We start from the raw sequence: 26,145 nt of genomic DNA on the forward strand, positions 1-26,145 counted from the left end.
AAGTTAATTATTAGTTCTTTCTAAAACTTTATTAGACCATACTCGCTGCTACCACAGTGAGCCCTTCCCTCCTTTCCCTCGCTCTGGTGAGAAGCACCTTTCTCAGATGTTTAAAGGGCATCCTCCTCCCCAGCTTAGCAGCTCTGAGAACAAGTCATTAGTTTGGAGGACCCAGCTGCCTCTGGTGTGACACCAATGTCCCTGAAAAGTGCCTGCTAAGGGCTAATGAAATTAAACTGGAGCGCATGCCACTCTCTCAAAATAGCATTAACACGTTCCCTTCTTTGAAGGAGTATTTTCTACATCACAAATGCTTTTTAAAGCTACACTGGGAAATATTCCCCCTTTCGTGTGTCACCTCTCTCGTAAATGGTAATTAGGAGTGCTCCAGCAGACTGCCCCCATTGCTTACTGGAGCAGAACATCCAAGCTGATGGCACCACTGCTATGAATTTACTTGGGAGAAATCTCAACAAAGCACTTGCAAGGTGCTGTTGTACCTCAGCACTTGCTAAAACCAAAATCCCCCAGTGTTCTCCTCTTTTAGTAACCTGCTCCACTGTAGACGTGTAGCTGAATTGTTACTAATCATTCTACAGAAAGGAATGTAAAACAAGCAAAAAAAATCAGTAAGGTTTAAAGCTCCACAAGGCTGAACACCAGACAGTGAAGTATATAAACCTTCATCAATGAAATATATTAAACCCCTTCAAGTCATAATTCACACCTCTGGGCATTTTTGCAGAGCAACTCTGGACTAGCACCTGGCTTTAGGGGCCCTACCAATGCCATAAAACAACTCAATTTTCCAACTAAAATACACCCTGAAAGAATGAGACAACAAAACAAGTCCAGGGGATCAAACTCCTCTCCCTTCAGATGTCACCTGAAATGCTTTCGTGCAGTGAAATGACTCTTCAATATTTAAGCAATGCAAAGCTGCATAGGACATGTAAAATGTTTGGTTGCAGTTCTTGCCATTTGGAGATGGACATGTACACCCAGAAGAGCATCCCACCAAACTCTTCTCTCTCTTCATTTCACTCCAAGCTCTGCTGGTTTTAAATACGAATCAGTGTTAAAAAAAAGCACCCTTCACCTCAGAGCTGAAAAACTGCATTCCATTTACCATGGAAAATAGATCCTTGGGATAATGCATCCCAAATTCTTGGTTAACACAAAACTTAAGAGTGATTCCAGCTCTGGTTTAGGTTTGCATGTTTTCATACCTTCAACTTCAGTTCATCATGATGTCATTTGTGTTTGCCATGATGCCACCACACTGCAGAGTGTCAAGAACTAATGAACTAACACTAAGTACAGATTTCGGGGCAGTAAATGTTATTTCATCATATGGTAAAATGAAAACGTCACTACCTAAAAGCAAACAGTAACTGCCTGAAAATGTTAATATTTTTGGTTGTTTTCGGCGCAGCTGAGGGCAGTGCCAAGCTCCTGGGAGAGGTTTACTCCCTGGGGAGACTCAAACAGGTCTCTCATGCAGAACAGGCAGAATTAGTGTTGAAGATGCCCCTTTTTTGTGACCAATTCCTTTAAAATGTCTTTTTTATATTGAGATTCCCAAGCACTTACACAGATGTTATGACCATGACAACCTTTTCTACCTCTGGTGCTGTTCTTCACGTGCATCCTCCTCCAGGTCCTTCAGCTGTTGCCAGCACCACCCAACACAGCTCTGCTGTCAATACTCATTAGGCTCTGAAATGTAAAAGCTGTCCCAGCTCGTGGGTTTAATAGCTTTCCTCACTGCATTTATCCTTATCCAATTTGTAGATTTATTATTACTCCTAATTATCCATCGTGTTGGGTTGATTTGTTTGCTGGACAAAGGCAGCACTGATTACAACCTACATCCCTCCAAGTGCAGCAAGCTGCACTGCAAAATCTCTTAATAAGAATCCTGAAGGGAAGAAAAAACCACTTCTGTGTTACACTTCTTTTCTCTAATCAGGATGTAACAACTTCATCCCCTTTCTCTTTACTTATCCTGCTCACCAGCTCCCGTAAATCAGGTTATGTGCTGGTTCAGCACCTTGCAGAGTGAGTCAGAGCTGATCTGCTGTCCAGCAGAGTGACAGAAAGCACTCAGCACTCCCACCCCTTCTGCTTGGCCCTGTACTGTACAGAGCTGTGCCAAGTCAGACATGCCACAACATGGCATGAGAAACAGCTGGCAGGATCCTTTTTTTGTGGTGAGTACCTGGAGAAGTATTTTGAGCTCCAGAACAAACACAGCAGTGCACACAGGGCAGCCTTTTCAGAGCTGCCTGGTGCCTCCAGCTCACCCCTCCCCACCTTCAAGTACCCCAGCAATCACATCCAGTTACGTGTACCCTTCTGGAAGTCAACCCCACGAGAATACCTTCTTTTCAGTTTGGTTATGATGCTTTCCCTTTTCTGGGTGTGAGGGTTCAGGAGAGCAGTCAAGAACAGGGTCGTGCCCTAAGGATTTTGCTTTCTAACCCTCACAGACAGCAAACCCAAAATTATGACTCACATTAGAGAAGAGTGCAACAGCACTTGGAGAGGTGACAATCAGTCCTGGTAGCTCTGCCAAAGTCAGTGGTAACAATTTGTGGCAGCTCTGGGAAGGACACAAGACCTCAATGATCTTCATTTTAAAAATTGCTGGTTTTTTTTTTTTTTTTTTTAATTTTCTTTCCTGTACTGATGCTTCTTTCCTTCTGTTCATACTTTACCAACTGCTAGAGGTAACAGTAATTTTCCTTGCTGCACCATCAGCAGCAAGTGTAATTCACCTCCCTTTTGGGAGCCCAGAGATCCAGTGGTAGAAAAGCAGGGCAATATTTTCCTCCCCCTTCTCTATTCCTTCAGCTCTTTTACCAAGATTTTCCCATTCATATTATTGTTGATAACATAAGGCAAACCTGCAACCCCTTCCATGAGAGGAAATCCAGTAAAAGGGCTGCAGTAAAAGGGCTGAATGCTCCCATGGGTGATGCTGACCAACTGTTTGCGTTTTCTGTTTTGCAGGTAGAAAATGCCTGCAAAGACCTACCAGAGGTGACACAGCAGGACAGGAACAGGGCCTACAACCTCTCAGGACGGTTTGGACTGTTCCCACAACAGTCCTGTGCTCACTGGGTGCAAGAAAGGAGGAGCTGTGTTTATCCACACAGTGCTCCTACGGCATTAATGCACTACCCTGCACAACCCACCTCAGTCCCTGCCACACCAGTCATCCTCCTGCCCTTTACTGGTGCTCCTGGGCTGATAAAGGCACAGATACAGTACCAGCATTCTGAATGAAGACACAATTTAAGGACACGGATAAATTCACAGATACACTACCAGCATTCTGAATGAAGACACAATTTAAGGACACAGGATAAATTCACAGATACACTACCAGGATTCTCAATGAAGACACAATTTAAGACCACACTTTCAATTGCTATGATTTGTGGCTATGAGGTAATTTAGATCAGTCTGCTTCCCTTTTGCCAGAGAAGATTTGTAGCTATTATTTCCCACCCCCCAAGCAATGATCACATGCTGTTTGCTTCAGCTCTGCACGTTGCAATACCTCAATGAATAATATACAAGGAGCAGAAAATAAACAAGCCCACTGTGCCCGGGGATAATGCGTGGTGTGTTTTTCTTTAGGATGATTAAATGTGAGTGCATGTCATAGGATGTAGGGCTTGCTCTGCTGGGAACCCAAGAGGATGAGAGCACACAGCTCTCTCCAAGCAGGCAAATGGCCACGGAGAAGGTTAAAGGGGCCCCTGGGCAGGCCCAGCATATGCACTGCTATTCCCTGGCTGCTCTGCTCTCTCTTTCCAGACACTGACACTCCAGGGGTTCCTGGCTCACACTCCACCCCTTCCACACCTCGGAAGTTGCACTGAAGACATCAGATTCCCACCACAGAACGGGAAGCTCCACTTGGCTTTGCCAGCCTTTCACCAGCCCTCTGCTGATGCCTTAGTTTGAGCTTTCATATTTTTTATATTATGTACTGCCTTAGTGTGTGGCTCTGAACTCCATATAAAGTGTCAGCAGCTCTCCTCACAGCTCAGGCACACAGAGCAATCCTTTTCCAGTCCCAGAACCAAGGACACTGTGACAGCTTCAGCCCAGAAAGTGTAAAACAACAGGGAATTGAGGAGAGCAGTCTGGGAGGATGGGACTGCACAGCCTGGAGCTGGAATTGGACATTTAACCCCAAAACAGAAATGGACCAAAACTTACAAAAGTGTGAAAACTCGTGACATGCCATCCAGCTTGGGTGGAGCCACAGCTGGGCTCTTGTGCTGCCCCTAGGCATCAGTGCCACTGGAAGAACCTCTACAAACAACAGAACAGAGTTCACAACTGGTGGGATGGTCCCACACAGCCCCTGCCAGCAGGGTCAGCTGTCCCCCCCCCTGCACTGGCAGGAAAGCAGTAAAAACCACTTCATTTCCTTTACATGGAGCTCCCCTCCTGTACACTCAAGCAAAGCTCCCATTTCATGCCTTGGCAGCTGCACAGACCCACGAGCCCACCGTGCCTGTGAGATTTCAAACCCATGATTGCTTTGGAACATCTCACATTCGTTTTCTTGCCTTGGCTGTGGAGAGGAGAAGCACCCTGCACAGGGCAGATTTCCAGAGGCAGGCAGCCCTGAAATACACCTGAGGTCAACGACCACCTGCCCATCCCCACGGGAAGGAAGAAAAAAACACTTAAAAAAAAAAAAAAATCTTAGTTTTTCAGCCTCTTGTGCTCCTACATCTGGTTCAAAGTAATGTTAAGCAAAAATGCAAATCATCTTTCCACCAAAAGGGTTTTTTCAGCAAGAGAACACAGCCTGAGCTCTGCATTTGTGCTGGCACAGAACCACCAATACACCAACCTGTGTCAGACTGTGCGTTCCAGATAAATGTTCCCAAAACTAAAGCCAGTCTTCTCTGTCCATAACAGCGAGTCACACAGGCAACTACCAACATCCCACATTCCCACCTCTGCCTCCTGCACCTCTCAGCCAGACTCATTTCTGAGCAAAGAAATGCAGCCCCAGATTTCAACAAGCTTGTTTATCTTGAACTCGCTTTTCAGGAAAATGAAGAGAGTGACAAGGACCTTCAGAGAGTGATCCCCACTCCCATTCACCCAACGAACACCCAGCTCACTGCCTCTGGATTTCTTCTTTCACCGCTGCTATGTTTGTTATGTGAAAAAGTATTCTGTTTCTACTACTTTGTGTAAAGGGATTTTCAATAGAAGGGAAGTAGCAACATCAGAAAATACTTCTAGCACAGAGGTTTCACTCAGTAAACAGGTGTCTGGGAGATTATCTCTCCAATTTAAGCAAAGCTGCAAACACCACAACGGTTCTGGGATGACTAAAATCCCCCCTTTTTCAAATAAAAGCCTTTTATCTGCCAAGCGACACTTCCTGTTCTAAAGGCTATTCTCCTCGGTGGTTGTCAACTATGTATTAATCTAATTCATATAAGCCTTAGAAATAAATTCTTTCATGTACAGAATCTTTTGGGAAACTGATTCCCTGAGGCTTTAGAGAGCAATTGTTGCTTATCACCGTGGAAATTTCCACTGAATTTAAAGCCTGGTAACAAGTTAAAAAAAGATACATCAAATTTTTTTGTGATTAACAAGTTTCCCAGTCTTTGTCATCCTCAAAGGATTTTCATCTGATCGGTAGGGAAACGGCTAAAAATGAAAATAAAAGGGAAGTGATCTGACCCAGTAAGGCAGTTCCTCTGTTCCCACTCCTGTCCAAAATAATGGCACTCACTTCTAACAGTCCCTTACAGGCAGCAGCAATATCAAACACCTTGGGCTTTATTTAAAGTACAAATGTGCTGCCAAAGACAAACACTGCTTAACTGCAAGTGGATAGTTAAACCCTCCCTACAGAGCTCTCCTAACAAAACCACTCTGTGTGTGGGAGAGGCAAGCTCTGCCAGAACACTTAGAGAAAAGCAGGTAATTGAAGTTTTTCTACATTCAAACTCCATGCCTGTGGAATAAAAACCTGATTTTAAAAGCGCCATAAAGCAGAGAAGTTTTGTGATGCCTCGCCGTCTGTCACGGCACAGAAACGGCCCTGCTAGAGCAGCAGTTTTGTACCTTGCTGCACACCGTGGGCCTGTGACAAACAGCACGGCAGACACGCTAAAAACCTCCCCGTGACGGGGGCTTTCAATCCTCCTCGCGGCGTGCAAAGAGGAAAATAAGGTATTTCAGTGACTAGGAGCAACCTTCAGTGGGGATCAGCTTCGAATCAGTCGAGATTCATCCCACGTCCCCAACATCTTTGCGTGTCACCGTGTCAGAAACACGCCCGGCCAACCTCCTTACCTGAGAACGAACTGATCCACCGTGGAATTGTTGGCAATTGTCACGTAAACATTCACGACCTCCCCTTGTTTGACGGGCTTGGAGGGCAGCCACACCACAACGTTGCTGTCCAGCCGCAGCTCCGTGAGCTGGGAGGCCTCCTGGCCCCGGTAGAGGCTGACAGAGCCAATCCTCTGCAGGTGGGACACGGTTTCATCCACGCCGTCCTTGCCGGGCCGGATGGCGTTGCCCTTGCGGATATCCTCGGCCGTGCACTCGCCCTTCTCGTCCCCGGGCTGCACCGTGTAGTAAAGCTCCACGGGGCTCCCCTCCAGCTGCTCCGCCGGCCTCTTCCGGCCCGTGAGCACCGTGGGGGGATTGAACCAGCTGGGCAGCAGCTCCAGCTGCGCCACGCAGAGCCCCAGGTCCCCCCCGAGGCGGCAGCTGCCGCGCACCTCGCGCGTCTCGCGGAAGGCGAACACGCGCAGGCAGGGCAGCCGCTCCGCGGGGCTGTACTCGTCCCAGTCCCTGCCCACGATGTAGAACAGCACCTGCACCCTGGGCTTGCTCAGGTAGATCTTGGTGCTCATGATGTAGGCCTGAAGCTTCCAGTTGTACGTGAACTTGTTGGCGGATCCGAAAGAGCTGGAAGTCAGCATGAGGTCCTGGGGCACTGCTTGCTGCACGGAGAAGGGTCCGTAGCTGGCGTTCAACACGGGCGGCCTCTTGGCTTTGTATGGGAAGAATGACTCCACCCTGGACTGCAAACTGGAATTTCTCATCAAGTCCTGGTTGGCTTCTTTGAGGAAGAAGGATGTCTCCGCGTTGAAGAGCCGATAGCTCACAGGTAGGAACGTTGGTAATGAAGAAAATCGCTGATTGTTGTCCAGGACCCCTCGACACTCTGTCACTGATAAAAGAAAAGGTGAGTTAGTCAAAGTCTGCTTATGGACTCAAAGGGACACTTAGCACAGCTTCAGTGGAGCCACCTGGTAAGTTAGGGACAGGCATTATTCCATGCAAAGAACATTTACAGGGTAGCTACATGTTCAGATACAAATAATTCTTTCCTGCATTACATTTGCAAAAGAAAATAAAATACAGCATGTCAGGAGACCCCATGACCAACAGCCCCAGGGCTGCTTGTCACCAGCCCTGCAGGACCAAAGGGAGCTTTTCTTCTAGGTGCAAGGAAACTGCTTTTCTAAGGACTCTCACACAGCCATTTCACTCTCTCTGTCAGGTAACCTTGCTCTTGTATGATTGTTTCTGGCACTATAGTCCATATCTCTGTGGTAAAATACTGATGATTTCCTAAGTTCTTTAAATGCAGATGGGCATCACAACCCAGAAGTATTTCAACAAGTACTAACATGCAAGATGCACACAGAGAGAACCAGCATGTGCTGGCCAATTTCACGTTTCAGCTGAACATCAGATCCCTTTTGACCTAAATGTTTTCCTGTTAAGATTAACAACCACACTGCTGAAAGGCAAAATGTATTGTCTAAATTAGGGTGGATAACGGTGGAAAAGAGTTCAAATACATGTTGGTTATGTCATAGAGCTTACAACCCCTCTCCTTAACTCCTGCTGAAGGCATTGGCCATAGGTACAAAAGGTAAACTCATCTAGTGCTGGACTCCTTGAGCATTGAAAAAACAGAGCTTGCCCTCAGCCCTCAGTTCCAGGGTTCTCAGGGAATCCCATCAGAATCAGGATTTAAGGTTCTGTGTAGTTTCAGCTCTTTAAAGAATAAAGGTAACCACAAGGACAACACAGGATGCAGAGATTCATCTGGAACTCAGGAACACCCGAGGATCCCAAAACACCCCACAGAGACACTGTCTTACCACCTTCCTCACAAAGGGCTGCAGCCTGGGGATTTCTGCAAGTCACATTTGCTGCCCTGGCATGTCTGGCTGCTAACGTGCTAATTATGCAGTCAAATTTAATTAAATGTTTTCAAGTAATGAATAAACAATCGATACCTGTCATGACACCAAATGGCTGCTGACAGACAACCCCACTGCAGTCCTGTGGAGTGTGCAATGCCAGAGTGCAGGGAAGGGAAGAGCTTTGGGAGGCAGGTGTGAGGTAATTAAGAAAAGAAGGAGACAAATGTAGAGGACAGGGAAATCAGAACTCTCACAGGACAGCAGCCATAAATTTGAAATAAGGAATTAAGATGTGTTCACTCATGTTTAATTCATGCACCACCATGGAACTGTTCTCACAACTGAGCAAACTGCCATGACTGGACAGAAATTTAAACAAAACAAAACGGTAAAGAAAGGAAAAGAAACAGTGAATTACCAGCACAACACCCTCTCTTTCAGGCAGAATCACATTTAAAACATAAAGCATCAGTTTAGCCCACTGTTACAGCCCTTCAAGGCTCCAGTCCTTGGCACACAGTTTAATTCTGCTGAAGAAGATTTTACAAATGCCACCTCCTGAGCTGATTGATTTCCCTTACCTGAGTCTGTCAGGCTTCCACCCCTAAGTGCTCTAACCCTTCTAAAAGGAATGCAAGGAAGATCCACTTTGGACCATGGACCTTTCAAGGGAAGAGGAAAACCTAGAGATTTCTTTGGAGTTTCCTCTCTAAGCCCCTTCAGCCACCCTGGATGAGCCTGCTGGGATCTGCTCACCTCCCTGCAGCCCTCTGCAGAAAGCAGCCACTGACACCCTGCGTGACAGATGCCAACATTCTTTTCAATTAAAACACCTGGTTTGCTAGACAAGAATCTCTTGGAGGCCAGTTTGGCTACTGAATTTGACTTGGTGACTAACAAGAATTTCTTTCTTCTGTGTCCTGCTCAGCCAGGAGCCCCGTGGTACCAGAGGGCAGGGCTGTGCTTAGGGGAAGCACAGAAACACCTGGTGAAGGGAAGCACGGATTGGTTTGGGCTCTCAAGTTTTCTGAAGGGTTTCCACGACCAGGGATTCTCCAGACACGGCCCCACTGCTCCTGAGGGAATCCCTGCCTTCGACAGAGCCACACAAATCAGAAATAAACTCGGCAGGCTGCAGAGACAAGTGAAGTCCTGTGATTTCAAAGGGTTGTGGGTCAGGATCTAAGCTTGAGACTTAGCAGCTGTTCTTGTGCAATTCCCAGGACTTTTGCTGCAGCACATTATCCTCAGACAGACAGTGGGCTCATTTTTGCAGGCACTTCATTTATCCTGGGTTAATCACATGCATGAGGTATGCAGGACTTGGCCCAGTATTAAGAAAAACAGTCATGCAACTTCTGCCTTAAGAAGCTGAACACAAACAGCAAAACCCATGTGGCCAGACTGACAGCAGAAAGGAAAAAAAGCTTCACTTTTTTTTTATTGCAGTCTAAAGATTTCCACCCACTTTCATACCATACATAATGGATTCCTATATTTCTATACTGAAGGCTGTACTTTAGACAATTTATTTAAGCACTTTAAGCCTTTTACTGATAAAACTGGTAGTTTAAATTGTCCATTTTATTTTTAGAATACCAACACTATGCATCAGCAACTGCAGGCCATCACTTAAGGGATTTGTTCTATTCTCTTCCTCTCTACCCAATAACTTTCACATCCTGGTATAATTAATTACCAGCATTTCCAGAGAACACTTTTGTATGCTTGATCAGCTCAGTTTCAAAGTTCTTTAATTTATCAGAGAATCTATTTAAACAGGATGCCATGGGTTTTCCTGAGTTCCACACCACAAGTTATTATTTTAAATAACCATTAAGCGGTGTTTACTTTATCTACCTGAAAAAGTAAATTTTAAAAAGCAGCTCTGTCTGTCAGTGCTTTCAGGTGCTCTGGAACAGATTTTTGTATTTTAAAGTGCTTTAACCCCTTTCCATCACCCAACAGCAATCACAGCTGCCCAGAGATGATGGCCTGCATGGAAGAGGTTAACAACCATCAAACAAAGCCAGTATTAGCCAAGAACAAAAGTGAAGGCTTACAAGTAATTATTTCTTCTTTGTAACAGCCTGGTGACTTTTTAATCCTTCTTCTGGCATCATATGCCTCTGCAGCACTTCATCTGAACCCAAGCAGGCATCTGCTAAGCACATCACTGGCTCCAGTGTGACAGAGCAGCTCAAATTCCTGCAACCCAGTGAGCTCACTGGAGGGGAAACAGTGACTTCTGATCTGTATTATTCTTATTATTTCTTGGATTGCAGCATAAGAGGAATTTTCTTTGGGGGTGTTTCACCTGGAGCTGGAGCCCTGGGTGCTGGATTCACTGGAACAGTCATAAAAGCTTCATATCTTGGAGTTGTTCTTTCATGAGGTTGGTTTGAACTGACTTTCTTTTGGGCAGGGAATGAAGGGTTTTAGCTCGTGGGTGGGAGATTACTGGCCAATGGCCACGGATCTTCAGTGCCTGATGCTGGATGAGCCACTGAGCCTTCAAGGCAACCATCTGCCTGTCCCCTCAGCCAGAAGGTTCTGGGCCAGGGAAGTCAGTGAGGAGCAGAAGACATCTGCCCATGTAAAGGAGGAGTGATGTGAGAAACCTTCCCTGCGCCTTGTCTGGGCCTCAGAGGCACATTTATAATTGTCCCTTGCAGGAGACAAGCCAGAGGAAAAGAGCTGAAGAGATTCCTGTGCCTGTGTGTTCTCCTGGAGCCCCAGCACAGCTGGAGCTCCCACCAAGAATTCCGTAACTTTTAAGGCAGGACCTTCTCCCTCCTTTTTCCTACAGCTTTACCACTACCTTTCCTCCATTCCTGAACCTAGCTGTCATTGAATGCTGCACCCTATTGATTTTAATTTTTGTTCCTCTTCCATGCCACAAGAGTTTTAAGAAACAAACCCTACCTAACATTATTCACAGCACCACCATCACCTAAAATCCTGTAAATGCAGTAAAAGGTCATCCCTGTTCCTTCCATGGACACCCATTCCCACCTGCCCCTGCACCCAGATGAGCACCTGACACAAACCATGCCCTCACAAAATCCCCATCCTTAAATTCTCTTCTGACTCCATCTTCCACTACAAACCTGTCCTGCTCCTGCAGAGAAAATCACATATTCCAGCTCAGGAACTGCAGAACAGAATGAAACTAGGGAAGATTCACTTCAATCAGCACAAATGTTTCCTTCACCTCAAAATGTCAACAGCTCTGTTTGCTGGTTCATTTTCCCTTAATTTTCTGTGCCAGCACCACATTCAGTCACACTTAGTGACTTCACAGTGTATGAAATCTTTGTAGCAATGTTTTGCTCAGAACTAGAGCTCAGCAAATACATTCACTCAGACCTCAGGATGACCTCAGCTATACTCTCATCCCCTCCAAGTTCCCATTTCTTAACTTCTAGAAATAGGAAATTTTGCTGATGGAAAGGCTGAGTGGAATCTTAAACCAAACAAGCTCAGATTCAGGATACGGAACAGATTTTGAACTGGGAGGTTGATGAAATAGAGCAACAAAGGGAGCAATGGCTCGTCCATGTCTTCACATCCAGACTGGATTCCCCCCAAAAGGCACGCTTTTCTCTGCACAAGTTACAGGGATAACTGCAGACCCACACTCCCTTCTGGCTTAAAAGCTGAATTCTGTGAGCATTCCAAAACATCAGCTGGGTGGCAGGGTAGGTGCAGAAGCCACAGTTCCTCACGTGTGCCCATCAGAGCTGCTTCCCCATCCTCTGAGGGGGTCACAGGGACTCTTGGACTAATTGCACACAGGCAATGTCATGTGTCAAATGCTTGTGATGACCAATTTGTGAAGCTAAAAATAAACTCTGCAAACAAATCTGGCAAAGAAATCCACAGAGCAAACATCTGAGGGAAACTGCAGCCTATTATCAAATATTCTGTGAGCACCTGGCGAGGGCAATTTCATCAAACAAAATTAATGCTAACAAAATTATTTGAGCTGTTCTTTTTTGAATCCAGAGTTCCCTAATCTGAAGTTGGAGTCCAAAGATAGGTTTGTACCTGCAGGGCTTTGCAGATGAAGCTGAAATGGGATATTCCTATTCACATACATGGGAGTACAGAGTCTGGTAACCAACCAAACATATTTTAAACCCAGATAAAGACACAGTCTTATTTAGCCTAGATCAGAGCTCAATTAAACCACATTGCAAAGATTGTTGGGAGACATTATAATCAGTTATTGTGACGTTATAATCAGTTATTGTGAACAAGTTTCCTATTTTATTTCAGTGGGAGAGATGAACTTCATTCAGTATATTGTTAAATGAAAAATTGCAGTAATATTCTATTAAATAGACTTCTCTCACATTTTGAGAGTATATCCTTAATGAATTTATCCTTTGTACATTACCACAGATCAAACCTTCACTGAATTCCTACAGACAATCCTGGATTTAGTACAGAAGTGAACACTTGCCCCATTCTTCTCCAGCAGAGGCAGAACAGTGGCATTTCAGAGCTGTCAGAACACGACAAGCACCTAAAGCAAGGACTGAACAAAGGTAAACCAGCAACCGCTGCACTCCTTGAAAACACAAAAGCAACGGGATGGTCACCGAAACGAAATGATGGGAATTCCAAGTGGATAAAAACATATTTCAGAGCATGGTTAGAGCTCATTGCCAGGGAACTCTCCCAGAATTAAAAGGGTGATCAGAATGCTGGCACTGCCCTGCAGCCCATCCAGAGCAGTGTCATTAACCACATGTAAAACTCCTTGTTTTAGTTGCATCGATTAGAACCCAGGATTAGACCTCTGCATTCTAAAGCCTTATCCAACATCTGTCAGGTTGTTCCATTTTCCTCAGGATTACCAACACAACAGACACGTGTATAAACCACAAATAGCTGCTTGTGAGGCACAGCCTTTTCGCCAACAGGAAAGAGAAGCTTTAAAGTCTATTTTGGAAACAGAACTCTCAGAAAACTGCACATCAGAAACGCATTTCCAATGTTTTAATAACAGCCTCCAGTGGTGTTTGCAGTTCTGTACACGCCACCCTTTGGCTGCAAAATACCAAGATATTCTTTTATTACAGGTCTGTCTTCTCTCTGACCCTTTGTTCACAGAGCTGCATTAGCCAAAGACTGCCTGACATTCAGGGCTGAAATCTATAAATGGTTTTCTCAGACTGGCTGATGACCTTAAGAGTCTGTAAAACAACAGTGAACATGCAAAGGTCAGTGAAGATTTCCGGAATCACTCCCTCTTCCCAGGGCTGCCATTCCCAATTGTCTCCACTGCCGAGGCCATCTGACCTATTTAAGCCAGTTTGCTGCGTGGAATCCAAGATAAATACCTGGAACTCCAATTCCCACTAATGAAAGCTTTTGTTAAGAGGAAAGGGCTGGAAAACTTCTGTACAGACACTATTCAGGTTTTGTGCTGGCCAGAGGCTGCAAATGTCAGTGTCCTGTGAGCAGCACACCGTGGGCAAAATGTCACACGCTGGCCTTTCCCTGCAGCCCTGCTGGCCTCATTGTGGCAGACTCCACGGATTCTGCACCATCCATTGTGCCAGCACTGCAAGTACAAAGCACAGAGCACTTCAGCCAATCCCATCTGATAGCTGGAGAGAAGAGGAGGATTTAGGGCACTGGAGTTTATTGCCAGCTCCATCAAAAACATATGGTAGCCACAGGAAACCTCTGCAAGCCAGGTTCTCTGGCGGTGACATGAGAGAAGCTATCATTCAGTTTGATTGACTTGCGAGTCAAAACCACGTGGAGTTCATCACACAAAAGGCCAAGTAAAACACTGTCTGTCTGGGGGGTTTTTCTGGTCTTTAAAGCAGGCAAAAACAACCCAGTGGCAGCGACAGAGTGGGGGAAAAGCAGACAGTGTGGTCAGTGTTTTCCACCTCCAGCAGGGCCTTTTCAGAGACCTGGACTGCTCATCTTCCACGGAAGACACGCAGCTGAAGAAGCCTCATTTTCATGGCACTTCAGTTCTGTGAAAGACACTTCTCTGCAGGGGATGTATCAAATTTAGCCTTACAGGATGGCTCACCAAAGCCTCCACAGCATTTTAAAGTTTGGCCAGAATGCCATAATGATTGAAATACATGAATATCACAGTTAGTTGGGTTTGGTTTTGTTTTTTTTTTTAAGTTCTCAAGTGTCATAAAAATGGGAACATGCAAGATATAAGTTACAAACTTGAACAAGTTCTGGCCTTGGCAATGAATCAATTACTTGTCCTGTGTCTCCTTCTCCAGTTTTTAATAGCTCCGTGCTTTCCACTGCTGTTTAAGTCTCTGTCAGATGCTGATAGGCACTCACTCCTCTGTTTAGACACTGAATTGCTTTGCACAGCTCCTTGTTTAAAGAGAGATTAGGGTCCTAGAGCCTCAATGGGGCAATTTGCTCAGCACTCTTGCCTGCCATGAAAACCAACAAGAACCGAGAGTACCAAAGAGCTCGGACTGCACAGGATGAAGCTTTCAGCTGCAAAAGCATAGAAGGAGCACACAGGGGACTCATTAAATGAATTACAATGTTCTTCCCCTTACCATACAGAAAGAAAAAGGGTATTTTTTCTTGTAAATAGGTACTAATGAAAAATAAAGCCAGCCAGCAACATGAACAACAGGACTTTATCTCACACTGCCCCACACTGAGACCCAGCCTCCACTGGAATCTGCATTACACAGGTACAAAGGATATTACTCAAAGAGCCAGGTGTAACCTGGCAGTGAGTAATTCCAAGGCTGAAAAGGGGTTTCTTACAACCAGACCTGAGCCAGGCTTTCCCCGGGGTCTGTAAAGCATTTTAGCACACATCTTGATACGTTCCTGACTGGCAACTCACTTCTCAGGGCTGGTACTGCCAGGGTCCTGGGCTCTGCTGGGAATAAACCCCCTCAGACCTCTCATCCCACTCAGTAACTCAATACCCAACAGCTGCAATCATTTTTCCCACAATGTAGACAGGGAACTCGGGCAGTGACACTGAGCTTTCCAGGAGGTTCTACCAAAGCAAAGCACAGAAACCAGGCAGGAGCAGGGACAGTGGCACTGCGTGGGCAGCCGGTGAAAGCACCAAGGCACGAAGGTAAGGGGATGTGATGGATGGAACTTGGCACAGCAAGGCAGCAAATGCTGCCAAGATTAGACTCTAGTCTGTCAGCTTTTCCGAGTGGGAACCAAGAGCCTCAACCTCCGCTGCCTGGCGTCTCCTGGAATCTGCAAATTCGGTGTCAAACATCTAAATCATGGGGAATAAAAGACCCTGGAAGTACTGACTTGGATCAGCATTAACTGTTGCAGAATTCCACTCTCAAGGAAGTTTCACCACTGGTATAAATCAATAAAGTTTCATAAAAGACAAGAAAATCACCATGTGCTATACCAGCAATGACCCAAAAATATTTTTAATTGCTTCTTGGGAAAAAAAGTTTATTATTTATATGAAAATTTAATTTAATAATAAAGCAGCCAATTATCCTTCCTTACTTTCTCCTCCTCTCCTTCATGGAAGAATTTGGAACACTAACTGATGCAACGCATGCACATTTTTAATGCTTGCATGTATTAAACAGTTGCTTGTATGCAAACTGTGATTTAAACCATGCCAGAATATCCCAACAGCCTGGCTACAGCCCTGCTAATCATCTCCATTTCAAAAACGCAATGAGGATTTATGAGAAGATTGATTGAGAAACGAGGCTGAGGGGGTGGGGGACAGCCCTGCCTGTTGGGGAAATGAACTCGGCGTCACCTTTAACCTCCAAGTAATTCTTTGTCACAGAGCACAAAGCAACTCATCATTCCAGAAGAGCAGCAGGACAGAAACCAAGCGGAAATTTATCTGGTTAAACACCTTCTTTCCCAGGGATTAATCAAAAGGGATGGCTGGAGCACTGGTGTCTTTGTGCTCCCAGCCCCTCCAAGGGCTGGTTTTACAGCGCCCTGGCTGCTGCTAAGAGAGCAAAGGCCACTGTGGGTCTTGGGTGAGCAGCTACTCCCCAGCCCCCAAATTCTGTCTCTCAAGTATCCTGTCCTGACTCAAAAGCTTTGTGGGAGCAGCCCAGCTCTCCCTAGCAGCCACTGGGTGCTGTTTGGTGAGCCCTGGTACTGAGGGGCAGAAGCAGGAGGGAAGGGGCTCCTCAAGCCCCAGCCCCCAACTTCAGCCCTTCTGGCATCTCTCCTCCCCTGTTTACCCACACCAGAAACGAGAGTGGGGCCAGAAACGACAGGGAGAACAAAGTGGTTGTGGTGTTGGCAGTGAGAAGGGGAAAGGCAAAACTACAAAAGGAAAAATGAGATCCAGAAGAAGGAATCTTCCAGAGGAACACAAGCAGACCTGACAGAATGCTAAATCACAGTGAGAAAATGCAGCAGAAGAATTATGAACACGTGGTTTTAATTCTGTTTTTAAGGCAGAGAAGATGGCTGAGAAGTCGCTTTCTAAAATCTTTTCTTTGCTCTAATGCCTTGCTAAAACCTGCCCAGGAAGGGCCAAACCAAAACACTCCATCAGTGCCATCCCTGAGGAAAGTGTCTGGGAGAACACTTCTGGCAATTCCAGTTCTGGAATTAGGATGCAGAAGCCAATGAGACCAAGTTCTGCTTTCCAAGATGAACATTATATAAAAGGAGTACATTCAGAAGCCAGAGATAAAGATGCCTAAGATGATGACAAGAGCTGGATCCAGTTTATGTTCAAAGCAGAGCAACAGTCTGCAACAACTTCAGGGAGGGCATTAAGGCCAGAGGCAAAGCTGGCCTGTGCAGCTCTGAAGGCACAACAGAGTAATTCTGTATTTTCTGGAGCGGGTGGAAAGCGGAATCCTACCTTCCTGTTGTTCCTCAGGTGTCCTTGAAGTCACTGGCAAAGACAAATGACAATGATGGATGCCAGTTTGTTATGCTGAGCACCACAAAACTGCACAGAGCAAACGACTTGCACCATCTTTTTAAGAGGTTGAATGTGTTGTGCTCCTAAAGTGCTGCTGTGCTCAAGAATCACTGAGAGCTCCCAGCAAATCAATGCAATACAGCCCTGCTATACATTTTGTAAGCACTATTTTTATCCTTTCCCAATATAACTTCCAAACCTTCCTCCTCCCCCATGTCCCTGCCACAAATCCCTAATTCACACAGCTAAAAACACACAGTGCCTCCTGCAATTTCTCCAACATGTGCAGTCCTTAACAACAAATTTAATTTCTTCCTTGCTTTGAAGCTCATCTTCATTCAGCCTGGCTCCAAAGGGAAATTAATGAGGGCTCACTGAATATGTTTACATAAGATCTCCTCCAAATTTATGTTATTAAGCATTAGGAGTGTTTTTATCTGCCCTCTAAGGGACGGAGGGGCTGATGTGTCTGGCCAGAGATGTCTCAATACAATGTCTGCTGTCCTCTGCTGCCAGCAGCCACAGCAGCTCTGGTGGCAGAGCCTGGAGCAGGGACTGGGGTGACAGCTGAATAACAGCTGATTTCACCAGGAGTCCTGGGCTCCACTGGCAGCGAGGTGCTGGCACACCAAGGCACACTCAGGGCTGAGGAGGCTGTAGGGCCTGGCTGTCCCCATTGTCACCTGGCTGTGACTCCGTGCCCAGGGCCAGCAGGAGCTGTGGCACTGCTGTGGTGACACAAACACCCTGCCCACTGTGATCCACACTGAGCCAAGCTGGAGCACAGCTGCTCATCCCCAGCAGCCTTCCTTAGGAGAGCCTCTCTGCTGCAGGAATTCCATCACTAATGTGCATCTCAGTTCCTGGTGGACTCCACAACCACATCTTGGTCTGTGATATTCAATAGAGGCTTTGGAGTTAGGAAAAAAAGATCTTTCTGCTGGTTCTCTTAATGTAAAAGAAATAATACAGTTCTTTGTTTAACAGCAGTAGTGTGCACCATCACAAGGAAACGTGCTGCATGCACAAGCACAGATAAACATGTATTTGTGCATACACTCACAAGCACAGCTCATTTCTGCAGGATAAACTGCTGTAAATCCAATCCCTGAACTGACACTCAGCCTGAGTGGCCACATCTGAGCAAGGCACAAGCCGGGTACCTTCTCCCTGCTGTAACTGTGCTGCTGGCACACATCTGGCTGCAGTGAAGCCTGTGCTCTAGCACGGCTATTGCATCTAGACAATAGGATTTCTGCAATGATTAAAGATGCCTGTGGCTTCTGGGCAGGCAGGCACAAAGGAAACCCTTCTGCTGGAAGAGGGGTTTGATAAAATTCACGGCTCTCTCCACTCCTGCAGTTTAGTCTCCTTCGTTAGCTAACAAAGCAATGACTCCAGTTCACAAGAAAAGGAAACTGACCATCCTGACCAGCTTCCAAGCCTCTCCTGCAGTTCCTTTTGGCTCCTTGTCTCCCCAGGTAACCCCTGCCAGCTAAGGCAGAGTGGTACAAGAGCCATTACATCATCCACATTCAAGAACCAAAACTTTCATAGGGATCATTTTTCCTTCAATAAAGAAATATAAAGCTAATGCCACCCTGAATTCCCAAAGTACTGTATTAGCACTCTCGTCAGCTGCAGGGCTTTTGGACTGCTGTACATGTATTTTTTTCCCCTTTGTAAGTCTGTTTAAACCTGTCTGCAGTTCAGTTTGCTAAAGCTGTTTAGCCAAGTATGACGTCCATTCACGGCCAGCTGTAATGAACGCCACAGGCTGTAACCCAAGCAGGCAGTGGTGCCTGTTTGCTGGAGACTCTCATTCAAAAAACCAAAGAGAACAAGAGTAGTTTTAGAGTTGCTGTAAATGCTGAGCTGCTTGCTCTGAAAACTAATGCAGAGTCTTGTTCTCTGTGCAGACAAGGCCTCCAAGCGAGGGGGGTGTGGGAGGGAAGCCTTGTTTGCACCAGGCTCCTCTGAAATAACAACTCACACGGGAGGTTTTACTTTGAAGGCAATATCATGCATTGATTTAGAAGGCAGATATTAGTATCTTCTACCCTTGCTGGATACAGAGCAGACTGTCGAAAGCTCCTGCCCTCTGGGCTGCATGGTGAAGAGCAGAACATGTCTCTTCTTGGTATAAATTTAAAGGGAGGACCTACAATATGGAGAAGTCTTCAAAGGCCAGTCAGGTTTCCAGTCCAACAACCCTGCCAAGTGTTCCTTTAATCCTTTATTTACCAGTAAATCTGCCTCTCTGTTCAGCAGGCTTTTACTGGGATTGGGTTTCAGCCTGCAACCCAAAAGCTGTAAGCATATGCTCTGCAGCCCTAATGAGAAACTCAATCTATTAATGAGCAGACCTTCTCCACAGGACCAGGTCTTGGCAACATGAGTCAGTTCCTGAACTTTCACCTCCTGCTTGGCAGCACACCAGACTAACTCCACATCTCTCAGCTGGCTTACATTATCAGCTCATTATTAACATACATCAGGGCCAGATCTCTTTTACATGCACCCAGCAAACAGGAAACTACACAAGGGGAGGGCTCCTCATTTTTGTCTGACTCTGGAGCTCATAAAAATGACTAATTAGAACCAGCTCCAGCAGAGGCACTCTGCAGATCACACATTCCCTCTGAACCCGAGTCCCGACTCGGGATAAACACCCTGGGATGCCACGGCAGCCCATGGCTGGCTGCAGTGCTCAGCCCCAGAACCCTGCAGCCCTTACCCCGTGTGAGGCAGAGGTGTGCTGCTCTCCTCACTTTGGAGTCAAGAGACCGTCACTCAGACAGAACAAACAACATGTCCAACATCACACTGTGGCAGGCACGTTCTTCTCTCTCTCAGGATTTTTCACAGAGCAGCACAGAGAGAAGAAAGAGAAAATTTCTATTTCTGCTCCTTGTTTTTCCCATGGGGAATGTGTTTGGAGAATTGTTTACCTGGGGTGATTGCCTGGTTGGATTCTGGTGAGGATTGTTTGAGCTGATGGCCAATCCAACCCACCTGTGGCTGCGCTCTCAGAGAGGGGCACGAGTTGTGAGGAGTTAGATATGGGAGTTAGAAAAGCAGGTTTGTAGTTTAGTATCTCCTGTAAATGGTATATTAATGTATTACAGCATAGTTATAATAAAGAAATCATTCAGCTTCTGAGCTGGAGTCACACATCAGCATTTCTTCCCACCTGGCTTCACCTGCATTTACAACATCACACCACGTCACAGAAAGGTGAATTCCTGCCACCAGCTCCCCTGCAGCAGGGAGAGCTGTGGCAGCCCTTTGCAGCCCGTTTCAGAGGACACTGGTGTGTACTTTAGACCTGCACGCTTGCCTGGGCTCAGAGCGCTGCTCTGAAGTGGCCTGCGAGCCCCCAGCAGTGCACACAGCACTTTGGGAAAGCTTCCCAGGCCATCTCTCATGGAGCACGGGAGAGGTTCTCTGGCACAGTGAGCACTGTCCTCAATGACACGCGACCATTTGTCATGCCTTGTGTCACTTTATTTCCCTCCTTACATGACCACTAGTTACTTTTGCCCTCCAGTGCCCTCTCCTCGGCTGTCATGCTTCAGCTCAGAAATCTTAGCAAACAAAAAAAAACCCCAAACAATCTCTCCTCCAGATGCCCGGTTCAGATCCAGTCCAGGCAGGCAGCAACTGCAAGTTGCAGCAGCCTGATAATTGCTCCCATCTCATCTGAGCACAGATGCCAGCACAGTCAGTGCCCACATCAGAAAATGCAAGGAACTCAGCAGAGTCTGCTCTGCTCAGACAGGTGGCTGTTAGTGTGGTGTGCTCAAACTGAAGCCGTTACACAGCATTCTGTACCTGCCCTCATCCCAGCTTCAGGTACATACATCCTCTTGATGCAGAAAATTCACACCCACTCTGAAACACCCTTTCAAGCAAACCAGACTTAACATGAGTCAATACAAAATCTGGCAAAATCTCAGAGCCTACACAAGCTCCTAATTTTCTCTGGCTGCTCAAAAGGTAGCCATTTATATTCCTTTTTCTAAAAAAAAAAATTAGCTGTGGTTAGAATTACTTTTTAGAGCTGATCTCATTTCATAACTCGCCTCCTATTCAGATGGAATTTATGCACAGATGCTCAGAGCCAAGAATCTGTTCCCATTTAATCCACAGCAGAACAGGTAAAGAGCAAATCTATTCCAGCCAGGTTGGTGCCTTGCTGCTCCAGCCTCCCCTCACACAGCAGCAGGCACGAGGAACTCACAGCTGCCAAAAGTCCTGCTGCTCCAAGGGGCTTCTGTCAGCTCTGCTCCTCTCGGAGCTCTCATGCTGACAACTAGAGGGGAACTAGAGACGAAATATTCTTACAGGACCAAGATCTTTCAAATGCAAAAGAGCTGGAAATAGATTTTAAACCATTTTAAATGCACTGTCTTTCCCAAAACTGCAGGTTAGAAACCTGCAGAGATCAAGAGCTAAAGGATCCTTTGTGGAAGCAGTGGTGATAAGAAAAAACAGAGTATTTTGGATCAACTGGTCAAGAATAAACCATACAATTCCTCACTGTAGTTACGCCAAGCTAATAAAACTCTGAGTTCAGATGAAGCTTGTTACCCAAAATAAGGTAATCCCACAATAGAGGCACCATATCTGTCATTCTCCTAGGGATGCTGGGTTACCTTAGGCCACTCATTTCTAAATAGGCAGAAGCTAAAGGAAAATATCTAAAAGTTCTTTTGCAGAAAGAAATTAGTTAAAGCCTGGGGCTTTGAGTAGTGCTCAAAAACACCTTGGGGTCTTTGAAAGGGTGAGTATATAATGGAGAGTGATACTATTCAAATTATAAAACCAAAATATATTAAGGTATATCAATGTATTAGTGGTTGATACAAGCAAAGGGAAAATGTATATTTAAATGTATTTTCACTATTTGTTACATAGCACCACATAAGAGATGCCAGCAATAGTACAGGTGCTGGAAGAGGAGACAAAAATTTGTTAGATATTTGATACCAGTCTAATTGCAAAGAGGTGTCAAATTTCATTCTCAGTCATATTTACAGAAGGCAAAGAAAGTCCAACTCATCTTAAAACACCAACTCAGTCACAGCACTGGACTTACTCCTTCTGGCTTTCCTGGGACTGACTGAAAATCTGGGCAGGATAAATTAAATTTTCCAATATATAAAGCTACATGTTCTCATCATAGAAAATAACCTGGATTCCAGCAGCAATTCAAATGCTTTCCTCAAATATGCAGATGTAACTCCTGCCCCCTTGGCAGGCCCCTACAGCTGAGAATTGAACCAGCCTCTTAAACTGAAATACCTGCACAGGCAACCTGATTTGTGATGCTCAGGTCCCTCAGGTCTCAGCAAAATTAGCCCCATTAAGAAACAAAGCACAGTCTGGTGCCCACATATGGATTTAGCAATTTCCCTTTATGTTAGCCAATTAGAAAACACTGGCTCTTTTCCTTTCCCAAATGCTTTCAAATTAATGAGGAAAAAAAAAATCAAAACACCTAGCAAAGGCTGAACTAAGATTGGTACTTGATAGAATTTGCATGTAAATCCTCCAAGATTCAATTTTAAGTAGAAGCAAACAAGCAAAATATTTACTGCTCAGCATTTCACAACCACACCAACCTTATCTTGCATTTAAAGGCTTTAGAGGCACTTCCAGGACTGCTGGTGGTGTTTTCAGTCTGGAGGCTGTGAGCAGTGCTGTTTGCTGAATGCAGCACCAGGCACAATTACTGAAATTATCCGCCCCAAGAGCAAAGCCCAGCAGGCCAGGGAGGGGCTGAGTCCCAGCTGTGCTGCTCTCTCCCCAGCCCACCTCACCTTCCCCTCACTCCACAAACCCACTCTGCTGCTCCAGTCTGCCCCTGGCTCCTCCAACATCAATGGCAATTGCCAGAGCCCCAGCAGAGTTCTGTTTTCCGGGAGTTCCTCCCAGGCTCAGCCATGCCCAGCAGAGCTGATTCATCCTCCCTGGCCATCCCATCCCTCTGGAGCACAGGAAAACCCTGGCTCCTGGCAATGTCCCTGCTCAGGAACAGACCCACCGAACACCTACTGGCAAATATCTCTGCTGGAGATGTTTGAATTTGGTGTGGGCTAGAAATATTTCCTAGGAGTTTCAGCTTCATTTCCTTTCAGAGAAACACCTCTCCCCATTTTCCTTCAAGCTTATATACTTGAATTACCCTATCTCCTTAAGCAGCAAAAAGCAGTAACTTCACCAGATCCAGGAAATATTAGTGGCATTATTAATGTAAATAAAGGATTTTTTCATAGCATTTTTACAGTTATTACAACAAGAGCATAAATAAACCTCACTGATGGAATATTAGTATTTCATGTTGGTGGGAATGAGTTGTATGATACAGCCAAGTAGGGAACTCCTTGGGCACATTTAATTCCCGCAACCACCAAATAACCACACGAACAACTTTGTCCTGTTAAATCTCCTTCTGTTTGGCATTTTCCATGCATTTCCTTCCAGCCTCAACACTGTCCCCAACTCAAAAAGCTTCAGCTGAACCAAAACGAGCCTCACAATAAAGCACTTCAAAACTAAAGAAGACGAATGTCCTTTAGGTTTTCAAAGCTGCATTTCTCATTAGAAGTGCTGCCAATCGAAACAAATCTTAAAAGGTGAGCACGGGCTAACGGGCAGAGAAGTAAGACAGAAGTTGGCACACCTAGACTTGATTCTTAGTCTCTAGATTATTCATTAAAATACTAAATACTGGCTGGTTTCAGTCTCATTTAAGAAGTAACTACTTGCACTCAGGATCACATTCCTCATACAAAGCAGGATGAAACTCTTAATGGATGACATGGAGCAAGTAAGAATTTTCTGCTATCATGAGATGATCACCTTGCTCATCATCCCAGCTCCAGTCCCACTTCCAGCATGCTGCAGGGAAGGGATCTGAGACCATTCCTTCAGTCCCTCAGAACAGCCTTCCCAGCTGAAAAACAGGCATTCTCTGCAGGAACTCATGGGATCTGAACATTTCACCCACTTCATCTTCCCTTCTAAACCCCCTCAAATGCCACATTTTACATAGAAATCCTCATTTCCATCTCCCAGAATTCCCTTGCACCTACTAGGAAAGCATCCTAAAACACCTGGGGGAGCAAAGCAAAACAGTTGATAAAAGTCCTGATTAAACCAGCATGTTTCCATGGTAGGTTTGGATTTCTCCAGGTTTTTGTAACTGCAGATATGAGGGGGATTACTGAGTGTGTCAGACCTTACCAGACCTGGCACTCAAGAGCAAAGGAAAAGGATTCAAGAAGCAAAAAGCTGCTTCAGGAAAAAATGAAACACAGCCCCCTGAGTGAAGAGAAGGAACACAGCACATCTCTCCTTTTTCAGTGTGAGGCTGAAAAAGGCACTCTGCTAATGGATAGTATTTGTTTGTTTCTTTTAGAGTATTTCTGCCAAAAGTGCTGAGAAGTAGGTGTTATTTCCTTACAATAATTCCTATAATAATGAGAAATCCCAGGCAGCCTCAACTCTAGATGGCGTTGGCAGCTCCTCTTAGAATCCATGACCTTGCTCCAAGGTATTAAACTCCTGGAGATTGATCCTGATCTGGTCTTACTGCAGACACAAAGAACTATTCCCTACTGATCACAGAACTGGAGAACTCTGTTTAGCAACTCCAAACGTGATTGGATAGTTAAAAATATGTATTGTATGAGAATTACTGTTATATCCACAAAGAACTGAACATCTGTGAACTATCAGAAACTGTTTCTGTTTCTGCAGAGAATAATGATGCCAGGAGGCATGAACTGTGACAGCAGCTCACAGCACATAGGCACAGGTTAAATACTACCACTTCCCTGCCCTGATTACACCATTTGAGTTAACTGCAAATTCCTCAAACAGTGCATTTGCACACTTCATTCTGTGACCGAGCTGATTCACCCAAACAGGACTCCCCAGAATTACCATGGCTCCCAAAACACTACACCCACAGAGCTGCCGAACAGGAGCCTGAGTTAGTTCTCATCTGCACTTCTAGCAGGGCGATGTGCTTTAGGAGGTGCAGTCATGGATCTCATCTTTGGCAGGATCGTAACTTCCACAGCTCTGCACTGAGCAGGAATCATTTATTTCCTGAAAGCAACTTGAATTTCCCACCATTGCTCAGAGCTCTCTACTCCTCAGTCCTAAAAGGAGCACCAGCATTTGCACAGGGTCCCCGTGTGCTGGCTGAGCCACATCACATACGTGGTGCCCTTAAATCAAACATTTCAGAAAGTGGATATGAGAAACAAAACATAAGTATTCTCCCACCTTGGCCATGACAGCGACTGTTTTGAATTTATTACTGCCCTGCTGCCACAATTCTTCACTGTGGAGAGTCAGTTCAGTGCCAAGCAGCTCCCACCAGCAGCCAGGACTGGCACACACACTCTGGGTGTTCCCAGGGCAGATGCCAAGGGAGGGCTGGTGGCCTCATGATCTCCCAGACTACATCTGTAACTTCCAGAAGGAAGAGATAAATCGCACCCTGGCCACTCAGGTGAGTTATGACCAAGAGCTGGTGACCTTTCCTTTCCGACTGGAGGGGAGTTCTGTGATTCTCAGCTCAGCAGGGCCATTGATGCAACATTAAAATGCTGCTTAAGTCTGCTCCTGTGACAACTCTTTATTTTAAATGATTGTTTATGAAATTTAATAGCAGCAGCTCATTCCTGGGTGATGGCGTCTGACACAGAACACTTAAAGTGAAATGTGAGTGGCATTTTTGTATGGCTCCTGTACTGAATATGATCATAGCCTCAGTTAATTAAAGTGCAGATGAGCTGTCATTAGGTCTGTATGAGTTAATTGGCCTTCTCAGGGGCCAAAATTAAAGCTACAACACATCTAGAGTGCAGATAAAGGCTGAACTTGCATTACCACATTTGGAGTCTGGGAGCAGGCAGCACCCAGAAGCAGCAATTCTAAGACCCAACCTACAGGGCTCTAGAAATTTGGTAATTTCTTTCTTTTTTA

At 45.6% G+C, this 26,145-nt stretch overlaps 1 protein-coding gene across 3 annotated transcripts in view; it reads right to left on the bottom strand.

The window, feature by feature from the left end:
- Positions 1-26,145, bottom strand: part of LOC137484491 (transmembrane protein 132C-like) — a 184,551-nt gene that overhangs the window by 121,355 nt on the left and 37,051 nt on the right. For all 3 annotated transcript variants that reach the window (XM_068208338.1, XM_068208340.1, XM_068208341.1), the window contains exon 2: positions 6,352-7,240. In XM_068208338.1, coding sequence (XP_068064439.1) covers positions 6,352-7,240 — 889 coding nt within the window. The remainder of the gene's footprint in view (positions 1-6,351; positions 7,241-26,145) is intronic.

The sequence above is a fragment of the Anomalospiza imberbis genome, chromosome 18, assembly GCF_031753505.1.
Source record: "Anomalospiza imberbis isolate Cuckoo-Finch-1a 21T00152 chromosome 18, ASM3175350v1, whole genome shotgun sequence".
Classification (NCBI taxonomy): domain Eukaryota; kingdom Metazoa; phylum Chordata; class Aves; order Passeriformes; family Viduidae; genus Anomalospiza; species Anomalospiza imberbis.